Raw genomic sequence first — 22,369 nt, 5'->3', positions numbered from 1 at the left:
GTTGGATAATATTTGTACCATTATGATGCCACAATGTTCGTTACATTGCAATATTCAATAATTATTGTCATAGTGTGACATCAAAACATGTTTGATCATGATGGAATGTGGCATTGTGAAGGATTATGCTCAAATGTAATGTTAGAATATGTTTTTCATATAGTGACATTGAGTTATGTTCACTAAATTGTGACGTTGGGTTTTGATTGACATACCACTACCGTTTGTATGCGTTCATCAAATTGTTATATTAAGGGTTACATTAATGGTTGGAGAGGGTTGATAAGGTTAACCATTGTCTACAAGGTTGACCACAATTGAAGAAGGTTGACCTTGGTTGACCATGATTGGCCATGATTACCATGGTTGACTAGGGATTTAAAGGATATATTATGGTTGGCGTTGGTTGATTATGATTAATTACGGTTGGCCTTGCACTTCCTTGGTTGGACACGGTCAACCATGATTGACCATGATGACCATGGTTAAACAGGGATTAAGAGGATGGATTATGGTGGGTGAAGCATGACCATGGAAGACCATGTTGACCATGGTTGGCATTGGGTTTCCATCATTAACCATGGTTGGATGGTTGATCATTGTTGAGCATTGTGTTGACCATAGATTACTAAGATGGATTATAGTGGACTAAGGGTGACCATTGATGACCTTGTTGACTATGATTGACCATGGAGACCATAATTGATAATGGTTGGTCATGGTTCACCATGGTGACCATAGTTGAACATGGATGGGCATGTTAACTATGGTTAACCATATGTCATCCATGTCCACCATGGTTGACCACGTTTGACTATGTTTTTCCATGTTGACCATGGTTGGACGATGTTTGTCACATTTGGATGTTGGGCTATGTTCGACTCATAGTGACGTTGGGTAATGTTTGTCACACCACAATGGTATATAATATTTTGAATAATTACAATGTCACAAATTTTTGTTACATTGCAACATTCAAGCATGTTTGTCACATTGTGACATCAAGATCACATTGAATTGTGATGTTGTCAACGATTATGTTCAAATGCAATGTTAGAATATGTTTGTCACATTATGACATGGAGTTGTGTTCATCAAATTGTGGCATTAGATTTTGTTTGACAGGGTGTAATGTTATATTACTAATGCAATAATTAACATATTGATAAATTAATGTATTTATTATTTATAATAATCTATCTATCTATTTATATCAATTATAAACATATTAATATATTGATAATGTATTAACAAGTAAAAATAATCATAATCATCATTACAAATTATATATATATATATATATATATATATATATTATGTATTAAAATGCAATTATATTAGAACATAAATATAAAGAATGTTTAGTGTAGAAAGAAGAATATATTAATCATCAACATATATTCAAATGAATTTATATCTATTAATCAACATTTATAATGGGCTTCATTTTTCTCGATACTCTTGAGGTCAAGTTTCGTGGTTGAAATACAATGTGATCTTTTGAGTAATTTTTCCTAGTACAATTATTATGTGACGTAGTAGTCGATAATAATACATTTACTAAAGATGATTTTTACTTGTCTTAAAAAATGTTAGCAAATTAACTTCAATTTTATAAATAATATTTAATATTTATTTTAAAAACATTTACGACACGATTAATAAAAATATTAATTAATGTATCATATCAATTATTATATTAATAAATTAATATATGAACCTAATATATGAATATATTATTTATAAGTTATTGATGATGATGATGATGATGATGATGGTTAATGTCCGCTAAGACCAAACATTGGTCTATCGGACCTAAAGGAACAAATTATTTATTTTAATTTAAGATTTTATTCCTATGCTCAAAAAGCTTGGAGAGAAGCCTCCTGAGCTCACTATAATTTTGACATTGTAAAAGGCTAGGAAGGTCAATATTGTAAAAAAGATTGTGAAACTGAGATCTAATGTGGTTATACGTGGGGCACTCTAAGAGGAAGTGGTTTTCATCCTCAATGTTCCTATTCTCACAGATATGGCAGATCCTTTCCATCCATGGCGTTTTAGGAACTGCCTAACAACCTGTTTCACTATGGAGCTCATGAGAATTCATTCTAATCTTTGCTATATTAATTTTCTTCTTTGAGCTAGTTAAAATAGAGAGATACTTTTGATCTTCTAGGGTGGGGTTGATGACCTTCTTATAATAACTTAATTTTCTTTTAGCCGCTAAATCTTTCTCACACCACATTTTTTCTTTGAACTTAGAAGTAACAATATCTTTAATGTTATTTATGTTTTGCAATGCATCATTCTTGTTGATCTCCCAATAGTTTAACCAGGCCCTTGTGTCTTTATGCCACCCCCGATTGAGCCTTAGGTGGTTTTGGATGGAATTTAAAGCTAGCTTAGGAAGTCTATGATCGTCTATGTTATTGAGTTTGTGCTTGTACATCAGAAACCTAATCATAGCTAGGCTACCAATAGGGGAAAGACCTGCTTCTATAAGGAGAATAGGATAGGGTGTATTACTTTTAATTTTCAGGTTATAAGTTATAAAACGCTTCTGGATTTGCTCAATCTTTCTCCATGATTCTCTGGAGATGCTGCAACCCCAAACCTCAGCCATATAAGATAACAAGAGTGACTAAAGTTTCAAAGAGGAACTTCCTTTTATCCCACATTACGAGGTTTGCTGTTTTACAATTATTTTCAAGACCAAAATAAGCTTTCCACCCCCCATTAATCCTTTTCTCAATGCTATGGTTCCAGTTGAGCTTGTGATGAATATCAATTCCTAGGTACTTGTAAGAATACACTTCCTCCAAGTTATTATTGTCATACATAAAATTAGCGTAAGTGTCCTTCTTGGATTTGATAATCATAAATTTTGTTTTGTCAGTGTTAACAATCATACCCATGGTAAAGCAGAAATCCTTAAGAAGCCTAAGTTGCTTATCAAGATCAGATGGGCACCTTGCCAAAAGAACAATATCGTTAGCATAGAGAAGAAGGATGACGACTATCCCAGCTAATATCGTGCCATCACATCCTACTTCCTCTAAATAGCCTTCAAGCTTATCGATGTAAATGCCAAATAGGGTAGGGGAGAGTGGGCAACCTTGTTTAACTCCGATGTTACACTTAATATCTTTCGACCATCCCTCATTGCTCTTTAGCTTGGCAATTACATTCTCGTATAACCTTATAGTGGCAGCTCTCAACTCGAGAGGAAGCTTTAGCTCTTCTAATCTATTCCAAAGGTTGTATCTAGCAACCGTATATAAAGCCTTTCTAAAGTCCAAAAAGCAATAAAATAAATTGGATTTATCGTTACGACATTCCTCCGCAATGATCCTAAGCGTAATGAGGTGGCTTGTTGTTGAGTGATGCCTTCTGAAACCTGCTTGGCGTTTAGCCCGCTTACCTTCACTTTCAAGCCATATGTTTAACTTCTTTTCCAAAATACTACCATATAACTTGGCTAAGAGAGGGCTGATCATAATTGTTCGATAATTAGATGGGTTATTTGTATCCCCACTTTTAAAAATAGGGATAATGAGGCTCCAGTCCAAGGTTTAGAGAACCATTGCTTGACTGCTTGATTGGAAAGCTTGTGAATGTGGGGGATGAGGACAGGACCTCCAATTTTTAAGATTTCCGCCTGGTAACCTTCAATGTCCTTAGCTTTCCCATTAGCGAGGCAATTAACCCCAAACTTAATGTCTTCTAAAGAGAAAACTTCTTTCGTTGTGAGTAGGGTTTCCAAATTATCCATGACATTTGGAGATTCATAAAGCTTTTTAAGATAGGAATTCCAATCATGAAGAGAAATTTTATTATTATCTTTAGTCTTCCTAGTTAGAATCTGCCTCCAAAATTTCTTAGGAGCTACCTTAGAGAGGTGTAAGAGATTCTCTTGTCTTTGACGAATGTACTACCTCTTTTTCCTTTTAGTTAAGACTTTGTATATTTTTATCTTGTCCATTTTAAGAGATTCATCAACAGCTTCCTTAATTGCTCTCCTCGCACTTTTACAATCTTTGTCATACCATGGATTGGTTTTGCTATTTCTTTATTATTTGAAACTTCAATTGAGAACTTGTTAATAGGATATGAGAGGGTTGTAGTAAAATTATGATAGAGGTCTTCTATGTTGTCTATACTAGATTAAAAAAGCAAATTAGTTTTTAATTCATTTAGAAAGAGATCATTTTTATTTCTATCAAATATTAAGTTCTTTTGGCTGTAAGTATTATTTTCTGTGGGAACTCTATGCATGACAAAATTGAGAGTTATAAGTAAAGGCCTATGATCAGAGTCAGGATCGTAGTCGTTTAAGATGCTAAAATTTATTATTTCATTGTATAATGGGAGATCGGAAATAACGTAGTCTACCACACTGCTACCAAGTCCATGGATGCAGGTCATCTTGCTGGAATTGGGCCACTTCTTTAGACCATTGCAAATTATGAGATCCTGAGCACTACAGAGCTTGACTAGCTCCGACCCAAACAAATTTTCCCCGAGGTCTTCAGAGCTCCTTTTGTACCTACTAGCCAGAGTAGGGTCTTTGTCTAACCAAAGAGGATTAGGGTTGGAATGATTGCTTAGAATAATAGCTTGGTTGTTTGAAGTTTGAGCATTAAAGTCATTGTAAGGGTTAGTTTTATCTAGATTCTTCTTCTTATAGAAGTTAGAATTGATGGGGGAAAATAACATATTGCTATGTAAAACTTTTTATTATTAATGTCTCTAATCTCTATCCAACTATATTGATTGTGAAGGTCGTTTCTATAAATCGTAGCTTGGGGTTTTTTTTGGCTGGAAGATACTAATATAAAAAATTATATTTTATATAATTTATTATATTAGTATGATAAATTATATAAAATATAAAATATAAATATATTAATCGTTAAAATATATTATATAGAGATTGTGTTAGTTAATCTTATTTTAAATTAACAAGGTATATATTCAACTAACCATGAAAGCATATCACAAAACAAATTTATCGTTACAATGATGAGCTCCTGATTAACTCGTGAAGCAATTTCTGCCCAAATTTTATGGTTGAGAAATTAGACCTATCTACATCACATATAAATTTAATTTAACAACAAATAATTAAAAAATAAAATAAAAAGCAAACCCTACTGAAATCGAATGTTGAAGTGCCCAAAAATATACCGCACATCACTTTATTTATCCATGCTCATTTATCAAATTATATTAATTTAAAATACCGGAATCACTTATTTATGCATACTCATTTATCAAATTATATTAATTTACAAGTTTATACATCTCAAAATAGATCAAATATATCAGAATAAACGGCCTGAGAAATGCAGACATCACTTATTTATGCATACTCATTTATCAAATATCTTAAATCTAGGGGGATGTCTGACCAGCTCACTCACTATCCATTCTAACATGGATGTCGACGTCTCAGTTCCAGCGATGAGCGATTCTATGAATATTTTGAGATTTGAAGTACAGGGCAAAGTGAAGTAAAGAGGGTGTGAAGATTGAAGACCGTCTGAAAGTTAGCTCCACACGTTCAATCGCTGTGTGATAATGGATGCGGAACAATGATGAAGTGAGGAACAAAAACTACTCAACCTGCAATACAGGCTTGGCCACTGGGCTTACAGTGAGGATTCACACGTTTTTTTTCCATAATTTACTGGTTAATTTTTTAACTGGTTTAACGAGTCTATTCATTAGACGGTGATTTGGTGGCTATATTGTTTTCCGCTGGATAGGCAGTGAAAGGTTTTTTGTTGGTTTGTTTTTTATCACTACATTTAGTTTCTATGCGGGTTTCTCTGGTGGACGTATATTGAAAATTTCCTCCCGATGGCGCTGTGATTGCATGTGGACACGATATACCAACCAAGTATGTTAAAATCTCCCTGTAATCACACTTTTATGTGGTAATTATATCTGGGTGGCTTCACTGGTGTCATTTTTCGTTCCTTTAGGCTTGACACTGTCATTTCCATTGACTCTATAGTTCTTGCTTTTTGGGTTAAATGTTAATGGCTTTGTTTCTGTTTTATTGGCTCTGTTAAAATTTCATAAGCTCGGCTCTATCCATAGGGTGATAATTATTAACACTGCTATTATTTCCGAAGCAATACCTTTTTATCTTCCCTTGTTTTGAAGCCTTTTCATCACTGCCTTATGTCATGTGGTTTTGAAGCTATCTGGGACTATTATTCTGCACTATTTACTAGTTGGTTAACCACCTTTCATTTTAACTCTCACAATACAACATGGCCCCAATTATCAAATCCCATTGTCATTACTAGACCTTGCAAGCAGTTTGGTTTTCGTTTATGCAACCTCTGGGTCAATTGCATGAGTTGCTACTGTTGTTGCTATGATATAGGCTTTTAAATCCATTTACTCTGGTTTCATGTTGCATGATTTTCTCACTGTGCTTTACACCCATAATTCCAGTTTCGTCTGCCCATACTTCTGGTGGGATACTCTCTTAGTTTTTATATTAAGTTTCGATGCCTACTGGTTGAATGACCCTTTGCTTGATGCTATGATGAGCTTTCCTCTCTGAATGGTTTTTTTCAGAGCTCGACATCTTCGGTGTTACAGCTGTTCTCTGGTTTCTATTTTTCCGTCCGCCAATTTATCGCTTTCGGGTGATTGTTTAAATTTCCTGGTTGGTAGGTGGCACTCTTACCTACTGACACCACTTTGTTTTATGGCAATGTGTCATCCGGATGCTTTTTCATGTGATCATTAACTTCACATCGTTCCAAATCTGGGGCTTATTCCTTCTGTCAGTAACCTATCTCTTTCCTGTTTTGGATCGTCCATCTGACGGCGTCCGACCTCTCGGTGTGCGATATTATATTCCTCACGCGCTCTCTATCTCCTCGTTTTTGTGGATTTGGTGGTCCCATAGTACGGTGGGCTTAATTTCGAGTCTATCTCACCTACCTATCTTTTCTACTGCCCTGTCTCCCATTAATATTTTGTCAGGTGGTACAAGTTTTTTCACCACCCTTCCCTTGCATTTCCATCCTATGGCAGATAATGATTTTGACGTGGTTGCCAACACATCTCTTATCCGTGCCACCATGTATGTTGAATCAATGCGCATTGGTTGTTCTGACCGCGTCCGCCATAGTGGCCCACATTCCCTTAATGCATGGCATACAATTCTCGAGGGACAGGGTGCCAGATATAGCCCAAGTGCCTCTTGTGCCGCGGGGTGGTGGGCATGCATTACATCAACATCGATCCAAACATCGTTCTATTAAAACCTCTGCACCAACTCTGGCTATGGCTTTGGATAACGCTATTTTGGTGGATCGTATTAATAGTCTTCAGAAATGAGCCCTCGTTGGCAGATGGTATTTCTTGGATATGGAGGACTCTGAGATGAGAAATTGGATTGAAAAGAAATGGAAAACTATGCTCGGGTACTTGCCAACCGTTGTGAGACTGCTGAAAGGCTGGTACAACTTTCATTTTCTTAGTCAGGAGGACTTGGAGAAAATCAAAGCCATATTGTGGATTCATGGCAAAAGCTTCCTAACCCTTCACAAATGGTATATAGGGTATAACCCTCTGCACAATACGCCTACAAACAAATTGTTCTGGGTTAAATTTCTCGGCCTGCCAATTGAATTATGGACCAAACAGGCTCTAACTGATATTGGCAATGCCATTAGCAAATTTATATATGTTGACCCATGTTGTCTGGGGGCACAGGATAAGAGGGTTGCTTGGATTCTCATCGAAAAATATTATCATGGGGGGTTTCCCGACCACATTGAACTTCACTAGGGTGACACCTATCTTCAACAAAGGCTAGACTATTAGGGGGTTCCCTTCTGTTGTTCCTTCTGTCAGAGGATGGGTCATCTGCGGGTTCAGTGCCCTCTTCGTCTGGGTGGTCACCTTCATGGTAGGAGATGTTACAATGGTTCCATGGTGTCCCGCTCTGACATGGGTCAACCGAGCCATAACGGTCATCTAGTTGCGCCACATAAGCAATATTTGCAACATCTAGGTATGCCATAGGACAAAAAATCTAATCACCCACATGCATTTGGTTTTATTTTTTCATCTCCTATCTCTATTCCGTCTTCTCCGAATGACTTTGCATAATCGGATTTTCCACTATCTGACAGTCCTCCCCCCTTCATATGTCAACCACCATCGGAACTGACTCCCTGTCACGATATTCCTGCCCCTTTTTCGACTCCACATCCCTATCACGACATTCCATCCACCTCGCATATTTCATATGTAGCCCCCCTGATACCACTATATCGTCAGTTCAAGGACAAAGGTCCTTGTCTTAGCATTACTCCCCCAAATTCACCTACTGCCTCGCCTATGAATTCTGTCGGGAGTGACCTGGACTTCTTATTACAAAGAAAGACATTAGATCTTTGTACTCTCACTATCCACAAACCTGGGGGTTCTACCTCTCCCCACATCAGCGCTACCTCAACGGGTAACATTACCATCCGACAGAAACATAACCGAGGTAGCCGTCATTTTCGGGGACACCCCAAGACAAACCCTTTTACCTCCCCCATGGATCATTTTCTAGTTGATGTTCCTATTGCTGACATCCCCCCATCACGGGCCCTTAGAGCACGACTGCCCGAAAAAGACCTTCCATGACATGCATTATCTCACTTAATATTGGGGGTCTAGGGGTTGCCCCTAAATACTTGGCTTTCAAACATCTTTTATCCTCTCTACATCCTTACATCATTCTCATTCAAGAAACCATGCATAATTTTCCACATACTGTTCAATATTTTCAGAAAATGTTTCCAAACTGGTCTCTCGGGTGGATTGGTGGCATTATGGGACCCTAGCTGGATCAAAATAAAGGCCTATAAGTGTTTTGCGAGTATATTGCTGGAAGGCAGCATTCACGGCCTACCTGGCCATGTGTACATCCTCAACATATATGCACCATACAAAGATAGATACATTTTCTGGGATCATTTTTTTTTCTTTTGGGATGATGGATCTGGATTCTCTCATCATCGCTAGGGACCTAAATTTTATTATCAGTGTGGATGAAGTTTGGGGCTGCTGCAGGAAAATAGACCCCCTAGCTGGGAAGATACAAGATGTTATTCTTTTGCATAACTTTGTGGATATTTTTCCTGCAAAAATTTCCCCCACATGGGACAATGGTTGTACTGGCACAACATATGTTGCTAAGAGACTGGATCGTTTTCTGATCCATGAACAGTTGTTGGGTCGTCTGGGGGATATCCGTGCTAACATCATCAACAATTATATATTTGATCATAGACGTATCACTCTACAATGGAGGAAAATGGATATTCGCACAGGCATCCCTTTCAAATTCAACAGATCCTGGTTGGAGGATCTTGATTTTAACAAACTAGTGTTGGAAACTTGGGGTCGACATTGTGTACCCGACACTTCCCCCATGGTTAACATTCTTGATAAACTTGACTCCCTCCGTGGGAATGTCAAACACTGGCAGAAACAAAAGATCAGGGACAATAGAAAGGAACTCATTGACATACAATGTGAACTGGATTCCATTCTGCCCTTTATGTCCACCCACTGTCTTTCTGCTGATATTCGGTCCTGTATTCATTCCCTTGAACTTAGGAAGAAGAATCTCCTTTCTATTGAGGAATCCACATGGAGATTGAAGAGCAGGGCGATATGGATGAGTGAAGGCGATCGCAACACTAGATTTTTCCACCATTATGCAAATCATCGTCGCAATATAAACTCCATCTCGGAGATTAATGATGTTGATGGACATATTCACCAGTCACAAGAAGGGATCAACAATGCTGTTGTACAATATTTTCAAAAGGCATATGGCAATAATGAAAATATCATTGCTGAGGACCTAATTTGGGGGACTGATCCTTATCCGATTATGTATGATGCAGAGAAAAATGATGATTTTTTTAAGGAAGTCACTGAAGATGAATTACTGGGCATTCTCAAATCATTTAAGGGTGACAAAATCCCTGGTCCTGATGGATGGACAATTGAACTTTTCACCCATTTTTTTGAACTCTTCAAAGGAGATCTACTAGGCATGGTAAAGGAATCAAGGACCTCAGGCTTTATACATCACCATATCACCTCTACATATATCGCCCTCATTCCCAAAAACAACTCTACAAAGGGCTTCTCTAACTACAGGCCTATTTCTCTCTGCAACCTCATATACAAAGTTATATCTAAGACCATTGCCAGCCGCATGCGCAATACTCTTTCTCGCTATATCACTCCTGAACAGCATGGATTTCTCCAGGATAGGCTTATCCACGATGTTGTTGCAAATGCACAGGAGGGCATGCACTCGATTCACACCAAGCATCTAAATGTTGCTATCTTACAGATTGACCTCCAGAAGGCATATGACTACCTGGATTGGGGCTTTCTCTGTTTTGTCCTCAACAAAATCGGATTGCGACCCAGATGTGTTGATTGGATTATGGCTTGTGTTGATAATGTCAACTACGTTGTTATCATAAATGGGTATCCAACAAAATTTTTCCGTGTTGGTCGGGGTCTTTGATGAGGATGCTCCCTCTCCCCACTACTATTCATCCTAGTGATGGATAGTTTAAGTTTTCATATAAAAAAAGTGGTTATGGAGGACCAATTTCAGCCACTGAAGATGGGAAATAACATCAGCATTTCTCATAATCTCTTTGTTGACGATATTCTCATCATGGGTATGCTTTGTCGTTTTTCTTGGTTATGTCTCTTTCACATTTTCAGTAGATTTGCTAATGCTTCTGGCTTGCATATGAATGTTAACAAATCTGTCTTATATCATGGACAATGTGACTTGGAGACTATTTCATATATCAAAGGTTTATTTGGCATTGAGGCAATGCCAATACAAAATGGTTTGAAATACCTTGGATACCGTATCAAACCCTCTTGCTACAAAATTTTTGATTGGCAATGGCTTGCTGATCATTTCTTCAAAAAGATATCTGGGTGGGAGTTTAGATGCCTGTCACTGGGGGGGCGGGTTATTCTCACCCAAGCGGTCTTGTCTCAGATGGGGGTTTATTGGGCTCACCTATTTTACATTCCTGCATCCATTATAAACTGTCTAAACCGCTTGATGGCTAACTTCATCTAGGGGGGAAGCCACGAAAGAAAAAAATACCACTTGACCAAATTGTCCAACATCACTTTCCCTAAGGGTATGGGAGGATGGGGAATCATGGACCTCCGTCGGTTTGGCAGGTCACTGCTGATAAAATCCCTTTGGAGGGGCTTATTTGGATCTGGCACATGGAGTAAGATCATACAACACAAGTATCTTAAGGATAAATATTTTAGTTTTTGGTACAGGAATGGCACCATTGGCATCAAACAGGGATCGGCTATCTAGCTTAGTTTTCTGAAAATTGAAAAAATATTTATCCATCATCTTGCATGGAAGTTTCAATCGGGCAACCACATCCTTATCGGTATTGACCCAATCTTGGGTGCTGGAAATGAATGCTCTATCTCTGAGAGGATTATTCACCACCTTAATGGACGCAACATATATTTCTGGGGACAAGTCATAAATGGTTGGCAAGGACCACTCCCCATATGGAAAAAGGCTCAGGAGCTTAGGTTTTTTGGACAAATGGAACTGGAGTGGAATCAGTCAATTTCTGCTATGAAGCACCTTGGCATCTGTCGTTCAGGGACTGAAGATAGAATCATATGGTCGGGGAATATGGCATCTGATAATATCATTGTGGCTGACACATATTCAACCCTTTCCAATTTGGTCACTAGACAAGGGGAGCACCAAATTTTATATGCATTTTGGAAAAAAAAAATTCCAATTAAAATTATCATCTTCACATGGTTGGTCTACCACAACAGGAATCTTGTATGGGAGAATCTGCAGAAAAGGCAATGGCATGGTCCAGGGATGTGCACTATTTGCAAAAGAGATGCCAAAAACAACAATCATATTTTTCTTCATTGTCAGTATACTGTTCAGGTATGGAAAAAGCTATCTTCCCTCATTGGTTTCCCGTATATTCACCATAATTGCATCAAGGACTCTCTAAAATGGTGGAGTGCTTAGAAATCTTCCTGGAGAGCCATCCCACTTTTCCTCTTTTGGGCAATCTGGAACTGGCAAAATAGGTACATTTTCCATAACTCTCTGGATGATTTCTATTCGGTTGTTGAAAGAATCATCACTAATCTCTCTATATATTCTACTCAATCCCCATGCACTAATAACAGACCACACAAGCAAATCAATATACAGTTCTTGTATCCGATGGGGTTTTTTGATGGGGCAGCGCAAAGGAATTCATGTGCATGTGGTTTTTGGATTGCTATGTCTGCTGATTTGTCTTACAAGGTCTATTGGAATGGAGGTTGCGGCACCAACACCAAGGCAGAAGCATTAGCCCTATAGGGACTCTTATGGTTCAACAAATTCCTTAATAATCCCTATTTACATATTTATGGAGATTCGAAGATCATCATTGATCAAGTCTTGGGGAAGGCCTCCATAAATAATCCCATGCTACAGGGATGGCTAGAGCGGATTGAACTTCTTTGGCAGCGCCATGGCGGCTCCACAATCCAGCGTATTGGTAGGAACCTGAACAAGGAAGCAGATAGACTATCCAAGAAGGGATCACTGGGGTTGATCGGCAAATGGTACTTGGAGATCACTTGGGAACAAAATATTTTTGATATGTGGGACTTCTTATTTCCTGGTTAATTCTCTAGATCTATCCTCACTCTTTTTTGTAAAATTTTGTGTATATGTCTCTTATCTAGTTACACTGTTGTCCATGGAGGAATGGGACATACGACCTTCAATTCATGATTTGATAATATGGTTTTTTTTTTCATGTGATTTAGAGCATTTGAAAATATCATGTCTCTACAGGCGCTGTGATCTTCATTTTTGGGCATTTGGCCTGTGATTTAGATTTCACGACATGTCCTTAATATTGGGATTGAGAGCAATCTTATCTCATACATTTTGTGAATGTTGATATGAATGTTAACTGTTATATATATTTTTATTTGATAATATAATATCCTGTTCTTTTTTCTTCCTGAAAAAAAATTCAAATATCTTAAATCTAAAAATACAGATATCACTTATTTATACATACACTTTTGTCAAATTATTTCAATTTATAAGTTTATACATCTCAAAATAGATCAAATATATCAGAAACTCCATCCATTCTTTAATTTATTTTTCTTCATTGCGGATCTTCAGCTCTAGAGATTTCAGAGGTGCCATCCATTTTTTCATTCTGGTTGATTTATCCTTGTGGATTAAATTGTATGAAGAATGGAGAAGTTAAAGCCGGAGCTGATGGAATTGGGATTATTGGACGCGTTTTTGATGATTTCAATCCTTGTTTTTATTTTATGACGATAAACCATCAGTTTAGTTTAATTCCCAAGTTATGTCTTCCATCCTCAACCTGAATAAGTGGAGTGTTCACTGCGCTCACCCACAAAAGAAATGGGTTCATGAAACCCCAACTACATTATTTCACACATTTCATTAAATGATAAATCAATTTTGTAAGATTAGAATTTTATTTAAATATCACTAAAGATATTAGTTGAATATCTAATATTAACTATTTATTTAGTAATACAATTATATAAATTAAATTGGCGATAAATGTAGATCGGCATTAATTAAGTATAAAAAATTTGCTTAATAATACATCTAACATTGTTAAAAAAATGTGTCTTTGATTCACTGTGGCAGCCGTATTGTAATGTAAATATAAACATTTTGGCTTAAACAAAAAGAAATTTATGGATAATTAATTAAACTACAAGCCATGGTAATTGTTATGATGAAAATGAAATCCATTATGGAATGCAAGAGTATTAGATTAGATCCATCTTAATTCGCACTTTGACCTGTCTCCATGCTTGGTAGAGTTAGATTTTAAGATGAATATAAGTTGGTTAAACAAAGAATTAATATATAAGTTAAACATATATTGAAAAAAACATGGAACAAGATTCTTATTCATAGATATATTTATCCACCTTACCTTGACATTATTAATATGTAAATAGTCTGTATCTTGACTTTACCTTGAGATTCTTAATATGTAAATAGTCTTTATTACAATATTTTACTTTGAGATTCTTAATATGTAAATAGTCTTTATTACAATATTTTACTTTGAGATTCTTAATATGTAAATAGCTTTTATTCCAATACTATTGGTGACCATGGATTATCAATACACATGCCCATTTATTTTTTTTCAATTAATCAATTTAATTAAAAAATCAGAAAAAACATAACTATTTTGGATATTAATCTCAATTTTTAATTTGCATATATTAATATGAATATTTTAGAATATTTCATCAAAAATAAATCCAAATCCATAACTATTATAAGTAAATTAAAATTTTAATAAAAAAACTTAAAAATAAAAACGAGTGTAATCATTACAATAAATATATAATGAAATAATCATCCAATAAAATAAATCACTATCAACTAACTATTGATAAATAAATTAAAATTTTAATAAAGAAAATCCAAATAAACAAAAACAAACAAATGTGTAATTGTCATCCATAAAAGAAAATAACTAGCATTTGCACCAGATGTTGCAAAGGAAACGCCGTAAGGCATAAATTGACAAAAGCAAATAGAGCAAAAAATACTTTGATAAAGAATAAAAATATATTAAACATTGAAATCAATGCCCCATTAACTGGAACCACTTTAGTATATTGCTGGGTTTACCCATAAATTGCAGGCTTCACAAGCTGAAGATCAGATTAAACTTTGAGGAGGTTCAGTAGATTCAATTAAAAACAGTTTAAGGAAGGTAGATAAAGCAAACCCTTTATAATTTACTATGTGATATCTTGTATTATACAAAGATGTTTATTGTTCAGAAGATTAATCCTCTCATGTTATATAGAGATGTTTATTCACAAGATTAATCTTGTGGCAGGACACTGAAAGAGATGATAGAGAGCAGTTATCTTCTGAAGTATGAAATTAGGATTGCTACACTGTTACTTTGAAGTGATGCATGTACTCTAATCCATCCACATCACTAGTTTCGGCAGATAATAGGCATTTTTAAGTGTATTTGAAGAGGACAATGACTTCATGGTGAATTTGATTATGGTGTCTTCTTCCACAATCAAGGACAAAAAAAGTCATTTTTTCAAGCTGCATTCAATTGTCTAGACAAATTTTTAATTCCCTCATTCGTTGTTTTCGTGGAATCACCCTGTTATTTTATTGCAGGCTTTGACTTTTATAAATGTTGATTAATGGTACTCTATTTTCCATAACATCATGTGATTATCAGGTAATGTTGAAAAATATACAATCTTCTACCACATTCAAGGGCATGGAGAGTCATTTTGTCAAGCTGCACTGACTTGTCTATGAAATTGTTTAGTTCCCTCATTCATTATCTTCACGGAACCACCCTGTTCTTTTATTGGACACTGACTTTTACAAATGCTGATTAATGGTTTTCTATTTTCCCTAGCATTACGGGACTATCAAGTGATGTTGAAAAATATACAAATAGAAGGAAAACTTCACCATGTTTATGTAAATTTAAAGCACAGGACATATTTAAATGTGAAAATTATTTTTGTTTGTTTGTAGGGTTTAATCTTTATCAGGCTCTAGGTTTAAATTTCTTGGTGAAGGGTTGAGGATTGAAACTCTCCTATGGAACATCCAAACTCGATCAAACATTAGATACTTTTAATGACAACATCACACAATTGAATAGATTATTCTTCCATCCAACATAAAGCTGAACCGGACATGAAATTAGCCCAACCTAAACTCAACCTTCAACTTAATAAAAATATAAATAACAAAATTCAGATAGCTAAGAAGAAAAGGACTACTAAAGAGTGTATAAATAGAAAGGTATTAAAACTCTATAAACTCTATTCAAATAGTGTCTATATTCTAACTTCAAATAGCAAAGTAGCATAATTAATCTGTTCACGTACCTTGGTATCGTTTCTTGCCTCTTGGTTGATTCTTCGGCTTTTACGTTGTGTGGGGGAACATTCGTGGATGTTGTTCACCACATCTACTCTCCTTTCTACTTGACTCGAACCTATGTCTGATGAAATCTTCTCCTATTGGTGTTTTATCTTCTTGAAACATCTTAGTTATCTTGTTTTTCCCCTAGGGCTTGAATTGTTGGACAGATCTTTTCCAAACGAATCCAATCTCATGTTTCTTCCCACATTGTTGGGGTGAGGATAAATGATATATGACTTGAATAATATATATATATATATATATATATATATATATATATATATATATATATATATTTGCAAAATATATAATTTTTAATAAATTGAAGAAATAAAATTATTATAAAATTTTACAAAACCAGCGTAAAAAGATTTGGATGAATTTCAAGGTAAAATGTGCAGAGCAGACCTTTCACATGATCCCAAGTAAACGGATTTAGCTGAACGTCGAGCAAAAATGTGCACAACAGACCTTCCAAATCTTTGCTCAGAAACCCTGTAAATTTAATCTGTTGAAAGAGCTACTTCGTTCACAAATAATCAATAGAAGCAACACGTGAGGCCACAGGTTCGAATCTCGTAAAGCACCAGTAAAACCCTTTCCTTGAGAATTCATGCGTTCTGCTACAAGTACTCAGAGTCAGAGAAAATAATTGACGGAGAAAATTTTTCAAAACACAGTACGCCTCGTATCCCGTACGCCTATCTCAAACACCTGATATTTAGAGAAGATGAAACTATTCGATGCCAAATGAAACGCCCAAACCGTTTGGGCAACCCTTTTGAATCAACGATCAACGACTGAAATTGTTGCAATCGTCTAACATATAATCGTGTGACTTACAAGATGACAAGTAAGCAGAGAGGGGAGTTGATCTCAGAGGGAACGCCAATCAAAACAATAAATAAACAATCTTCTTTTTAACCTTTTTATACCCGTTGTGATAGAATAAACCACTCGAAATAAGTAAATAACACCAAAATAATCACAAAACTCAAACATTTTATTGAAATAAATGATTGAATAGCTTTATAACCATAATTAGTTAATTGATTCCTTCATCATTGGGGTGAGGATAAATGATATATGACTTGAATAATATATATATATATATATATATATATATATATATATATATATATATATATATATATATATTTTTTTTTTTTTTTTGCAAAATATATAATTTTTAATAAATTGAAGAAATAAAATTATTATAAAATTTTACAAAACCAGCGTAAAAAGATTTGGATGAATTTCAAGGTAAAATGTGCAGAGCAGACCTTTCACATGATCCCAAGTAAACGGATTTAGCTGAACGTCGAGCAAAAATGTGCACAGCAGACCTTCCAAATCTTTGCTCAGAAAACCTGTAAATTTAATCTGTTGAAAGAGCTACTTCGTTCACAAATAATCAATAGAAGCAACACGTGAGGCCACAGGTTCGAATCTCGTAAAGCACCAGTAAAACCCTTTCCTTGAGAATTCATGCCTTCTGCTACAAGTACTCAGACTCAGAGAAAATAATTGACGGAGAAAATTTTTCAAAACACAGTACGCCTCGTATCCTGTACGCCTATTTCAAACACCTGATATTTCGAGAAGATGAAACTATTTGATGCCAAATGAAATGCCCAAACCGTTTGGGCAACCCTTTTGAATCAACAATCAACGGCTGAAATTGTTGCAATCGTCTAACATATAATCCTGTGGCTTACAAGATCACAAGTAGGCAGAAAGGGGAGTTGATCTCAGAGGGATTGCCTGACGGGGTAATGATCTCAGAGGGAACGCCTTACGGCGTAATTATGGGAAAAAAATATGATTGAATGGATGTGCCATCCTGTTTTTCGAAAGAAAAAAGACTGCATATACAGGGCAGGACGCATCTACAGGCATAGCCGATGCCCCTTCTCCGATTCCTAAAAGATAGCTGTGTTCTTTTCTTCCTGTAAAAAAGGTAGCTGTGTATTTCACTGAAAGATAGCTGTGTTTTTGCCTTGCTGAAAGAAAGTATGCGGAAAATGAAACAGTAGATACCGGGAAGATTTTATGTGAAACAGATTGAAATTTTGGTAGACAACTCCCATTTTTTCTATGAAACAAACAAATTGACAAAATAGGTAGTGGGAAAATTTTAAGTGAAACAGATTGAAAGAATGTGTTATAATATATTTTGAAAAGAATAAAAGAATTCATATACAGGACGAGACGCATCTACAGGCATGGTGGATGCCCCTTCTTCCTACGCCTAAATGTAGGCATGCAATTACAATTACAAAAATGATTATACCAAAGGCTGGCAAGATTTGGTAGTGGGATCCCACATAGCCGGCAGTAGAAATGCCCGTCCATTAACTCCGCGGGCATTGTAGCTCGCCCCACTTATTTTATCCATTAGAAGCTCCCCAGGGAAGCCCGAGTAAGCCCCCTTTCCATATATTCTGGAGCAGGTAGAGACGGCCTCTAAAGGTGCAGCGACATCCCCTTGGAAGTAGCTGGTATTGAATGGATTGGTGGTTGTTCCTGTGAGAACGGTGGCCATGTTGATGATCATGCCATCAATGCCCACGTCTCCGTTTGGTGCCACCAGGGGAGGAGTCTGGGGTCCATACATGGGCTGATGAAATGGCCACGTGCACTGTCAAGGGCACTGACTCGTAGAATTCCCAACCCACGCGTATGGAATTGGAAGCTGCTCATCATGCTTCTCGGCAGCCTCCTTCCCCTGCAACATTCGACTTCCTGTACTATTGAGATTGAGAGTGGCATGGAATCCGCAGGAGCTCATGCAGAAACCCTCCACAGTGACATCCTCGGAGGTGAGAACCAAGTACACAGCATTGGCATTTCCAGGTGATTTCCGAGGAGGCAGAGCCCCCGACTTGAGGGCAGCTTCAACCAGAGCAGCAATGTCAGCCCTCTTGAGTGACTTGCTGAGGGAGTATTGTTGGTCCACCTTCTGCTTTCCAAGCATCACAACACTGGATGTGGATGTGGATGTGGCGGCCTTGTTAGAGTGGGTGCCTTCATACTTGTGCGTGGTCTTCCACCAAGTGGAGGCGGAGGGCTGATTTGCTTTTCCCTCTGACGTCTTTGCCCCAAGAGATTGTACAAAATCCCCCACAATGGAGCATTGAACAGGGGTGAACTGCCCATACCAAATCAGATGGAGAGGAATCACCCCACTGGCAGAGAGCAGAGGACCATCATGGTAAGTCAAAACAACAGATGGCTCTTCCACCAACGCAGCAAGTTTCCTGGACTGTCCACCACCAGCAGCGGCGGATGCCCACAATACCGCCATACAAAACACGCCCATTTGCAGGATCACAGTCAGTCGAAGCCGCGAACCACAAGCAGCCATTTGAAGGCAAGCTGATAAAATACCCTGCAACCTTCACTATCACTATGGATCGATCAGAAGAGATCCAAAGGAATCAAACAATGAAGAAAGAAGCTACAATCAAGAAAGAAGTTACTGGCAGGGAAGAAAAGATGGTTGTGAGATTGAAGAGCAGAGTAGAGGGATGAGGTTTAAGTAGGGGGAGTTGTGGAAGCGAGGACGCGGTTACGCAGAAGGAGGTGGTGACAGCAATGGACAGAGGGGTGCCATGCTGGCCGGCATTACAGATGCCAAATGAAATGCCCAAACCGTTTGGGCAACCCTTTTGAATCAACAATCAACGGCTGAAATTGTTGTAATCGTCTAACATATAATTGTGTGGCTTACAAGATGACAAGTAGGCAGAGAGGGGAGTTGATCTCAGAGGGAACGCCTTATGGCGTAAATATGGGAATCTGCATAATTCCCATATGACATATAAATATAAATATAAATATTATAAATATAAATATAATATTTATGAAATTATTTTTGAAAATAATTCCCATATGACATATAAATATAAATATAAATATTATAAATATAAATATAATATTTATGAAATTATTTTTGAAAATAGAAGAGTACTGCAAAAACCAAAACCACAATTGCAATAAGCAAAATCTGCATAATTCCCCTATTAAATAATTCCCATATTACATATAAATATAAATATAAATATAATATTTATGAAATTATTTTTGAAAATAGAAGAGTACTGCGAAAACCAAAACCACAATTGCAATAAGCAAAATCTGCATAATTCCCCTCTTAAATATATAGCTCCACAAATACATTAAAGAAAAATCTGCATAATTCCCCTATTAAATATATAGCTCCACAAATACGTTAAAGAAAAATCTGCATAATTCCCATATTAAATATATAGCTCCACAAATACATTAAAGCAAAATCTGCATAATTCCCCTATTAAATATATAGCTCCTTAATGCAAAAGAAAGGGCAGACATTCCATAATTGCAATATTAAATATATAGCTCCTTAATGCAAAAGAAAGGGGAGACATTCCATAATTGCGAAACTTCTGAGCCTCAAATATTCGGAATCTCATAGCCAGATTCTCAGATTCCAATACATTTGTTTGGAATTATTACCAAATAGTGCATCAAATATTTATTATCCACAAAAAAAATGGGAGAATTATTACAATCTGCCTTCTCAACATAACGCCATAGCATAGCACCGCACCACAGTCGTCATCATTTGTTTTGTTCACCACCCAAGGGGCTCTTTACAGCGTCCATGAAGCTCTGCGTAGTACCCTTCGCCTTGTCCCCCGCCTGCATTAACATCATCCAAACTCAATTAAATCCAATACACTTTCATATTCAATTAATAATTACCTGTTTAATCATGAAATAAAAAACAACCTGTTGGAAGAAAGAGCCAATTTGTTCTTTTCCCTCTTGGGCTTTTCCCATGATGGACTGACCCATTCCCTTGGTCGCATCAGTCCCTTGAGAAGCCTTCTCCTCAGTCATATCCTTCATCCCCTTCATGATGCAAAATATAAAATACCATCACCAGCAGCAATAACATCAATAACGAATATAAAATACCATCACCAGCAGCAATAACATCAATAGTAACTGATACACTCTAGTCCTTAAAAAAACAGTCCTTTCAAAAATAAATCAAAGGAGTTGAAATATGACCACTAAACACAAAAATTACTTGAGTTGTTTGCTGGGCTTGTTCAGCCTTCTCCTGCCCATATTGCTTGCACTGCTCCGCCATCTTTGTTAATAGATCGATCGATTTCTTCAACACTAATACAAGTAATGTAATGCGATCATTTGCGTTGAGAAGAATGAGTAGCAGAGTCCCTTATATATAATGAGGGAGCGGAGCGAGTGAGATGGACATATGTGTCTTCTATGTGATACTGGTTTCAACAAATGTAGCCCAAACTTGAAGTCGTGGCACCCATGCATAGAGATAACAACGGAGACATTAAAGAATACCATTAGCAGACAATGAGGCGCGCTCTGTACAAAATCCCCCACAATAGAGCGTTGAACAGGGGTGAGCTGCCCATACCAAATCAGATGGAGAGGAATCACCCCACTGGCAGAGAGCAGAGGACCATCATGGTATGTCAAAACAACAGATGGCTCTTCCACCAACGCAGCAAGTTTCCTACACTGTCCACCACCAGCAGCGGCGGATGCCCACAATACCGCCATACAAAACACGCCCATTTGCAGGATCACAGTCAGTCGAAGCCGCGAACCACAAGCAGCCATTTGAAGGCAAGCTGATAAAATACCCTACAACCTTCACTATCACTATGGATCGATCAGAAGAGATCCAAAGGAATCAAACAATGAAGAAAGAAGCTACAATCAAGAAAGAAGTTACTGGTAGGGAAGAAAATACGGTTGTGAGATTGAAGAGCAGAGTAAAGGGATGAGGTTTAAGTAGGGGGGGTTGTGGAAGCGAGGACGCGGTTACGCAGAAGGAGGTGGTGACAGCGATGGAAAGAGGGGTGCCATGTTGGCCGGCATTACAGATGCCAAATGAAACGCCCAAACCGTTTGGGCAACCCTTTTGAATCAACAATCAACGGCTGAAATTGTTGCAATCGTCTAACCTATAATCCTGTGGCTTACAAGATGACAAGTAGGCAGAGAGGGGAGTTGATCTCAGAGAGAACACCTTACGGCGTAATTAAATTAGAATTTTAATAAAAAAAAATCTCAAGCAATACGGACAGAGAACGACGTAATTGTCAATAAATATATAAATAAATAATCATAGAAAGGCAAAGCAGATAAAATTCGGAAGAAATCACGACCACGTAATTATCAATAAATATATAAATAAATTAAATAATCATAAAAAGGACAAAAACAAATAAATGAGGATATGAATATAAAGACGTAATT

The 22,369-nt window shown here is 36.9% G+C and overlaps 1 protein-coding gene and 1 pseudogene across 1 annotated transcript; both read right to left on the bottom strand.

The window, feature by feature from the left end:
* Nucleotides 1-18,362: 18,362 nt before the first annotated feature.
* On the bottom strand, nucleotides 18,363-19,553 carry LOC149262473 (protein EXORDIUM-like 2 pseudogene; annotated as a pseudogene).
* Nucleotides 19,554-20,680: 1,127 nt separating this feature from the next.
* LOC149262472 (uncharacterized) lies at nucleotides 20,681-21,267 on the bottom strand. The gene is made up of 3 exons (XM_089384928.1): nucleotides 21,147-21,267; nucleotides 20,852-20,974; nucleotides 20,681-20,761 (listed from the first exon to the last, which is right to left on the bottom strand). The coding sequence occupies exons 1-3, from the start codon at nucleotides 21,216-21,218 to the stop codon at nucleotides 20,681-20,683; spliced, it is 276 nt and encodes a 91-aa protein (XP_089241054.1). The 5' UTR covers nucleotides 21,219-21,267.
* Nucleotides 21,268-22,369: the final 1,102 nt, after the last annotated feature.

The sequence above is a fragment of the Pinus tabuliformis genome, chromosome 6 (assembly GCF_031772625.1).
Source record: "Pinus tabuliformis cultivar Carrire ecotype Pingquan chromosome 6, CPIR1, whole genome shotgun sequence".
Lineage (NCBI taxonomy): Eukaryota > Viridiplantae > Streptophyta > Pinopsida > Pinales > Pinaceae > Pinus > Pinus tabuliformis.
Note: the sequence above shows the minus strand (reverse complement) of the source record. Positions and strands in the feature narration are given on the sequence as shown.